Source organism: Syngnathoides biaculeatus, chromosome 2, assembly GCF_019802595.1.
Source record: "Syngnathoides biaculeatus isolate LvHL_M chromosome 2, ASM1980259v1, whole genome shotgun sequence".
NCBI classification, from domain to species: Eukaryota; Metazoa; Chordata; class Actinopteri; order Syngnathiformes; family Syngnathidae; genus Syngnathoides; species Syngnathoides biaculeatus.
In genome coordinates, this window is record NC_084641.1 from 11,342,129 (window position 1) to 11,350,744 (window position 8,616).

An 8,616-nucleotide genomic window follows, 5' to 3' on the forward strand; every position below is an offset into this window, starting at 1 on the left:
ATTTGCCATTAAATAAGTTGGTCAAAATCGGTACAGCCACCTTTCCAAATTGCTTCCATACTTCCACAGGTGTGTCATCGGGACCAACTGCCTTTCCATTTTTCATCTTCTTTAGTGCCTTACTAACTTCCCTCTTCCACTTCCTGGTCTATCACACTTGCCTCTTTTACTCTTCATTCTTTCTCATTTTCTTAATTCATCAACTTCTCAAAGTATTCTTTCCATCAATTTAGTACACTACTGGTACCAGTCAACACATTTCCATCTCTATCCTTAATCACCTTTACTTGGTGCACATCCTTCCCATCGTGATCCATCTGTCTGGCCAAGCTGTAGAGATCCTTTTTGCCTTCTTTATTGTATGTATGTATGTATTTATGTATGTACAGTCCTCTACTTGAGTCCTGTTGTCTTGCAACATTTCCAGGGTATTAAGGGAATGTGCTCCAGGCATTCCAAGAGCAAGTATAAACATTCCAATGTTCTTGTCATTCCAGCTGGGGGATGGGGGGACAGCCCTGTCCCCCCCCATCCCCCAACAAACAAAGTGTGATTTCCAGAAAGGGTTGTGAAAATATTTACAAAAAGATAAAATTGATTTATATGTGCCTTAATATGCTGCCCTTTTTTATTCATACCTGTGGTCATTCAATGAGGGGTGGCTGTTTATTGTTTTTTTGGGGAGTCCAGTCAGAATACCATTACAATTGTCAAGTCTACCTAAGATTGCACAGATAACGGAATTTTAAAGTCGCTTTTATGAAAACTAAAGCTGAGATACAGTGATCAAATCACTAAATTACCAACTACTGAAGCTCCTCTATGTTTGCAGCAATTCTGTTTGTATAAGGAGTGCATGTCATCGGGGATGTGCTTTGACTGTAATTGAATCACCCCCAAAATTATGTGTCAAATATTTTAAACTTAGCAGGGGAGTGATGAAAGTTAAAAATGTGCCGGTCCTAGCAACCACATCAGTAAATGTTTTATCTAATGAATAGTTCTCTCATTATATTATCTTTTCATTTGAATTGCACATGGCACCATTGCACAATTGCACTTGTGTGTGTGCGCGCGCGTTCGCCTGTTTACTGCTTACCATTCAGAGCGAAACCAAAGTAAAGTTTACACGTTGTGTGGTTGAAGTTGTGTGCGTGTGTTTTCGTGCATGCTTTTCAAACAATAACTTCGCGCGGGAAAAGAGGAGCTTGGGGATGGGAGGAGCACAAAAAGAGATGGGGTGGGTTCGGGGCGGTGAGGAATGGGGGAAGGTTGAGTGTGTGTGGGGGGAGGTGGGTTAAATGGAACGCTTTTTATCTCCAGTTTCCCACATCCTGTGAACGGCTCCCAACGCGGCCACCCAATTTGAAAGAATGAGCGGAATGCGTCCGTTCCCTTCCCACACCAACTTCACCCCCCCCTCCCCCCGCACTTTGATGTGTAGACCGGTTAAGAGGCATTGTCAGACAACTCAAATAAAGACTATAGTCCTGGACTTCACTTTAGCCACTAAAACTCTGTGTTTAATGTGGAAACAATCAGGTAAATGGCAGGGGGTTAGAATGGCTCGATTGCTGTTGATGGACTGCCTCCAGTTTAAATTTTGTGAATGCTTTATCATTTAAAGTAGAAATGTTAACATTTCATGCCTTCTATGTTTTATACTTATATACTTTATTCTTGAACACAGTGTACTTAGAGATGTGAGTTTAATTTGTTTTATGACCACGGTGATAACTCGAAAAACACTCTCTGAAATTGTTTTTCCCCAGTGAAATTATGAAAATGCAATTAATCCATTCAAGCCGCATCAAACAAAACCCTTTTTTTGTTGTTGTTCTTGCCTTTTAATAAGAAATATTAACCAACCAAATTGACAGTGCAGAAGATCACAAACCTAAATAATGAACTACCTAGTTTGGTAATCTTAAATGCAGATAATTGTTTCCCAAAATACAAAATGTTTGCAAATGTCTTACATTGATTAAACGCAAAGGTAACCATTTTCCGTACCGCTTCCGCTGGAGCCGATCTCATCTGATCAATCTGCTTTATGATTACTGTATAACTGTTATGATGAATACTTTGTAATTGTCTCTATTATTGTGTATATATAATTATTCATATTTACTGTTGTCGGGTTGAAATTTTGAGGAAACCATTCACCGCTAGTCCAAAATCCTTACAGATGAATTTGATAATAGATTTGTCGATGAGTTGGAGTTCTTCTTTGAAAGGAGTCCCAAGTGTAGGGGAAACGCAGCTGAAATGCGATCGTTCAAGCACGCAACGTCGACTTTTTTGTTGTTGTTGTTGCCCTTATTCTGCATCTCTCCCTTCACAATGTGGTCATTTTCCCGCGAATTGAGGCTCAGGGGTTGCTGAGTTTGAGGCTTTGAAGCTCCCCCCCAGCGCCCCCTCTCCGCCGAATTGTCGTCCATCCGCAGCCACGCCCATTCAAAGCGCCCACCCCCCACCCTATTTGGCGCGTTCCGATTCCCGCCACGTCTGTGTCTGGCGGCCTGGGTGAGGGAGTTCATTCCATTCTCGTGCCGGTGATTGACGTTCGTTTGGATCGCCAGGCCGCCCTCCTATTGGTGGGGGTGAGCGGAAAAGGGCGGGCGCTGGGAGCGGATTCGGTCACGCCCCATTACTACCGCCACATAACTAGCCTCCCCCCCCACCCCACCTCTCGCGACCAAAACCGGTGTACGAGAGACGATCTCCGACTCGCTACGCCGTCTGTTGATGTCGTCCGTTTGGACTTATTTGTTTACATCGCGCCGCGGAGAGGTTGCGAACGTGCGGTTTTTTTGAGCGCCAACACGCACCCTCTCGCCGTGACGACATTTGCGACGCTTACTTGTCCTTTCCGGCCGACAGCGGGTTTCCCTCTATCCGGATGAAAGGATCCTGACGCTATTTTGGTTCCTGCGACGTGGCCACCGGGATTATAACTTCAGCGCGCAAAAGCCAAGATAGCCATCTTTCTTTTGTTTTGCCCGGGAACTCGAAGTAAAGGAATGCTGCTTTCGAAGCTCAACTCCCTGGCTCACATTTCCACCGACATGCCGGCGAAGCTGCAAGTTCATCCAGGTTAGACGCCCTTCTTTCTTTTTGCGTCGTCATGGAGGACAATTGGGCGCAGTCATGGCAGCCAGCTCTCCAAACGCCACCCTCATCATTGTCGTCTTGACTATCGTGGCACAAATAAGCTTTCGTATCACACAATATAATATAGTGTAATATAATGGGAATTATGTCGTTTGTGTGCGCGCAGCGAAGGAGCCTTTCGAGAAGCTCTACCAGGTCGGGGCGGTGTTGGGCAGCGGGGGCTTCGGCACCGTGTATTCCGGCACAAGGACATCCGACGGCATACCGGTTCGTCTCCTGATTCCCGTTCATCTAATTGCGGGGCTGTGTTTTTTTGGCTTTGTTTTGACGATGTCTCGCTCGTCGCAGGTGGCGGTCAAACACGTCGCCAAAGATCGGATCTCCGAGTGGGGGGAGCTGGTGAGTGTTTCCTTTGATGATCGTGTCGTCTTCATTTAGGCATTTGATTTTTGGGGGACGATATGAATTGACGTGCCTCCCCCTCCTCCCCTCCAGCCCAACGGCTCCCGGGTCCCCATGGAGATCGTGCTGTTAAAAAAGGTCGGGACGGGCTTCAGGGGCGTCATCAAGATGTTGGACTGGTTCGAGCGAGCGGACAGCTTCATTATCGTCATGGAGCGGCCCGAGAACGTCAAGGATTTGTTCGACTTCATCACTGAGAAGGGCGCCCTGTCGGAGGAGCTGGCACGCAGCTTTTTCCGCCAGGTGCTCGAGGCCGTGCGTCACTGTCACAGCTGCGGCGTGGTGCACCGGGACATCAAGGACGAGAACATCCTCATCGACCTCCGGACCGGAGAGATCAAGCTCATCGACTTCGGCTCCGGAGCCCTGCTGAAGGACACCATTTACACAGACTTTGACGGTGAGCCTTGATTAACAAAACCTTTGCGTTTTTCTATTTTTGGGGAGAAGGGGGAGTGTTGCGAGATTCTCATACAGGATTGTGCTTTCGATTTATTTTAGTGATTTATTTATTTTTTAAATAGCTGAATGATTTTGTTGTTGCATTAGCAGCCTCCTAATGCAAACCCAGAAATACTTCAGGCACCTCAGCGCCCCCATGCCGTCAAATGGTGTATTGTTACAACTCAAAGTTTGTAAACAATGTCACATGGCTGCTCCCCCGCCCACATGAACTCCCTCATGTCTCTCACGCTCCCTGGCACCTGAGCCCAGATAACACATGCGCACAGGATTAACCTGAGGCCGCACACTTTTTTTTCTTTTTGGACAGCATTTTATGAGATGGTTATTAGCATTGCAGTGGCCTAAAAATTTTCCAGAAATGTAAAATGTTTTTTTTTTTTTTTTTAGCCTCATAAGCAGACATCCATGTAGCGTTATCTAATGGATGCATTTATTTTTCGCTTAAGTGGCAGTGTATAGCACTAGCATACAAAGCAAAATAAAATATCCAAGTGATTTCCATCAATGCTCATTGTCCAATGTCCAAGCATACTGATTAACAATAAGTAACATTCCCGTTCTGGTTCTCATAGTTTGTTTTTCTGTTTTTGTTTTCTAAAGGCACACGAGTTTACAGCCCACCGGAATGGATCAAATACCATCGATATCAGGGGCGCTCGGCCACAGTGTGGTCACTGGGTGTGTTGCTTTACGACATGGTCTGTGGAGACATCCCTTTTGAACACGACGAGGAGATCCTCCGAGGGCAGGTCCTTTTCAGGCAAAGAATCTCCACCGGTAAGACGCGCACACAGGATGAGCACCCCCGTTATTTGTCACGCGTCGCAATAATGCGAATAACTCAACGGTGACCCTCCCTCTTGCAGAGTGCCAGCAGCTGATCAAGTGGTGCCTGTCCTTGCGGCAGGCCGATCGGCCATCCTTCGAGGACATCTTCAACCACTCATGGATGCAGAACACGTCCTCTTCGGCGCTCCCGCCTGCGCCGCAAACGGACAAGTCAAGCGCAGAGATCAAGTTGCACAGCATCAGCCATGAGCCCTCGGCCTTCGCACCGAGCTCTGTAGCCGTGGCGCTGTGATGGTGGAGAAAAGACACCGTGTTCAGAACCTCGCCATCCCCGTGCCTGACTTGATCTACTCCCTGTGACCACATCAGACCACCATCTATCTCCACTGAACTCTGATGCGTGATTGTTTGCCTGTAGGAGGGCGTGCTCTGCTTGCAGAACAGCACGTAATGGCAGGAGATTGCGAGTTATGTAACAACTCTGCTGCAGATTTGTTTTTAAAAGTGCCTTACGAGACTGCTGGGTGGGTGGGTATATCTGTGGGGAAGGGGGGGACCTGGAAATACTTGAATTTAGGAATGCAAAAAAAAAAAAAAAAGGCTAATGTTCTTTATAGTCCTTCAGTTCTTACTACGCTCAAGGCTTGAACTTAACATTTTTTTTCCCACTCATGGGCCTAGATCAGTGAAGCCTATGCCATTACGTTACTACCACTACAACTCCTCAATCCAATCTCATTAGCAACCGGGCAAACCTCACGGCTCTGGGAGCATCCTGTGCAAACAACAACACTGGACTTACCTCACCCGCTTCCTCTTTACCACAGCATCTGCCCTTTCTCCTTTGTTACTTCCTTTTTTGTTTCTTTCCTTCATGCGTCACAACACACCCTAAACCACACCTCAATGCAAAGTCAACCATACTGAATTGCACCATCCTCTGCTCTCCTTGACATTTTTAAAAAAAAAATAATGTCCAAACAGTGCCTCACACAGGTCTTAAACATTTGGTGGGAGGCATGACTTGTATAGTATGGTATTTATTATAATTTTTTTTCCTGTGACGAGCTTCTTGCCTAGATTTTTTATTTATTTTATTTATGAGAAGATTTTTGGCTGTTCATATATTTCATTCCACAGTCACTGAAGGGCCTGCCATTTATTTAAGAGACAAAGACAAGATTATTTTTTTGACCATATTTATTATGGCTTGAGTTTTTGTTTTTACAAAGAGCAGGTGTGTGTGTGTATGTGTGCGCGCACGCGTGTGTGCATGTGTGTGTATGCGTGCGTATGTGTGCGCGCGTGTGCATGTCTGTGTATGTCCTGTAAATAACTTGTTAATAGTTTTCAAAGCACTTCCATTTTAGTGTATTTGAACACCGCACGTCTACTGATGGTAACTGTTTGGATGCAGTGTTTGTGTGAGAGCAAGAAACCTCATTTGAATGCAGCTTTGATTGTTCTTTTTTTGTTCAACCATTCAGATTAGAATTGTAAATTATGTTAGAAATTATTTTTTTATACGAGTCAATAAATATTTTTGTTACAATGCTGACACTTGGGGTCTTGTCTCTGATTTCGACTCACACGATAGCGTGATAGTATTAACATTCTTAGTGATAATCTGGTAATTACATTAAAGGTAGACAAAACTTTGATATAGTATTTGATGTTGATCGATTCATACATTTTTGTATTGGTGCTTAAAGGGCCACTGTCATGAAATGCATGAGTTTTAGTATGTAATTAATGAAAAAACAGCAGCCGACATGCCCAATACGTTTTTTCACCACAAATCACGATTTTGACATTTACAGCTTGTAACTAGTAAGTGACGGGTCCAAGCAGGTTGGAACAGCTGGCGAAAGGTGTCTGGTGTGTTATGTGACAGAAGAGTCTCTGCTTGGATGAAGGGCAAAGTTTACAAAACAGTGGTGAGGCCGGCCATGATGTACGGATTAGAGACTGAACTGAAGAAACAACAGGAAGCAGAACTGGAGGTGGCAGAAATGAAGATGTTGAGGTTCTCGCTCGGAGTGAGCAGGTTGGATAGGATTAGAAATGAGCTCATTAAAGGGACAGCCAAAGTTGGATGTTTTGGAGATAAGATTCGAGAGAGCAGACATCGATGGTTTGGACATGTTCAGAGGCGAGAGAGTGAGTATATTAGTAGAAGGGTGATGAGGATGTAGCTGGCAGGCAAAAGGGCGAGAGGAAGACCAAAGAGAAGGTTTATGGATGTGGTGAGGGAAGACATGAGGGCAGTTGGGGTTAGAGAGGAAGATGCAGAAGATAGGCTAAGATGGCAAAAGATGACACGCCGTGGCAACCCCTAACGGGACAAGCCGAAAAGAAAAGAAGAAGAAGAAGACAGCTTTTTGTAACTCCCGCCATGAAAAGCCTCTCAAGGGTTTTGTTTTCGAGAAGAAGCAGGAAGTGATGTACATGGCAGGACTGCCCTCAAGTGGACTCCTTTGTTTCTATTAGTTTTACCTCCAGGAAGGTAGCTTGTTGTTCCTTCATGTTAGCCAAAATGCTGGCTGATTGCATTGCTGGACATTGCTTGAACACTTGGATGGAGGATGGATTTACCCTTCATAAGTTTGCAAGAGACCCGGTTTGTCATGAAAAATGAATTGCACAGGTGCAAAGGACGAGAGCTGCGTGGGTTCCAAATGATATGTAGGTGTGTATACAGCTACTAAAAAAAAACAATAGTGTGGAGCGGACCGCGTAATCGGTCTCTCATAACGTAACAAAAGATCCGTGTACGTATGACAGGCATGCTAAATGTGCTGATGAGCGCGTCGGACGGCGTTGGGCTCGCGTGCCACGAGAACACCGTAAAGCACCCCGGCTCGACCGTGTGGTTCATCGCGTACGGCGGCGGCTATGAACAACGCCCTAATGCAGCCCGGCTTGGCTCTGTGATAAGCCACCTCACCGCCGAAAATGAGCCACACTATGATGAGCCGCGATGGCTCATCTCCGCCGCGGAAGTGGATCGGACGGGGAGGCGGTTTGGCCGTGATCGCATATCATCTAAATATGGCTCGAAACAATAGGGTAATATTGCCCCGGTAACTTCACTCGGTTGTGTGATGTTCTCTTCTTCGAAAATAGCTTCCGTGTCAGAAGGGGCGTGTTCGTCTCCCATAGGAGGGTCCACCACACGTTTTCATTGGCGAATGTCCGGGTGACGTCACGGACAAGGTATGCAGCCAATATGGCGACCACTTGGATGTTGTAGAATGACACTTCTTCAACTTTGCGCAATGATGACGCGCTCTCCGCTCATATTTATTTTTTCGTATTGACATTGAAGTGAATAATGTTATAAGTATTTTTCATTGCTTTATCTATTTTAGAATGTTTATAGGGATGACACTTGACATTTAAGAGTGATTCAATAACATTAGTAACCACCTGCATGACTGCATATTTTACAGCTGTCCCTGATTTATATACATTTTAGATTTACAATGACTGCAGTATGTGAAATGTGACAAACTACATGGACGGAGATAATTTAACCCGCCAAAGAGTGAGACAACACTTTTTGAAAAGTGCTCTAACTCATTCATGATTGTAATCATTCTTTGAAAAACACAGCATTCATCCAAATAGAACTGTAAAACAGAAGTACGGTAAGTGTTTGGGAATTCTGCTTTTTACAAATAAAGGTTATAATCACTCCTTTCACCACGTTACACTGTTAAGGAGGTGTGAAGTAATCAAATGGGACGGTGGTGGCCTGTCCCCAAGAGTTTAATCCCACTAACA

The 8,616-nt window shown here is 45.1% G+C and overlaps 1 protein-coding gene across 1 annotated transcript; it reads left to right on the forward strand.

Annotated features, from left to right (window-relative positions):
• Nucleotides 1-2,647: 2,647 nt before the first annotated feature.
• pim1 (Pim-1 proto-oncogene, serine/threonine kinase) lies at nt 2,648-6,388 on the forward strand. Its single transcript, XM_061833306.1, has 6 exons — nt 2,648-3,096; nt 3,281-3,381; nt 3,463-3,513; nt 3,610-3,976; nt 4,642-4,818; nt 4,908-6,388. Exons 1-6 carry the CDS (start codon nt 3,024-3,026, stop codon nt 5,120-5,122), a joined length of 984 nt encoding a protein of 327 aa, XP_061689290.1. The 5' UTR covers nt 2,648-3,023; the 3' UTR covers nt 5,123-6,388.
• The last annotated feature ends 2,228 nt before the right edge of the window (nt 6,389-8,616 follow it).

Coding starts and splice junctions, on each gene's coding strand:
- pim1 (XM_061833306.1), top strand. CDS start 3,024: ATGCTGCTTTCGAAGCTCAACTCCCTGGCTCACATTTCCACCGACATG. Junction 3,097..3,280: donor GAAGCTGCAAGTTCATCCAG/GTTAGACGCCCT, acceptor GTGTGCGCGCAG/CGAAGGAGCCTTTCGAGAAG. Junction 3,977..4,641: donor CATTTACACAGACTTTGACG/GTGAGCCTTGAT, acceptor TGTTTTCTAAAG/GCACACGAGTTTACAGCCCA.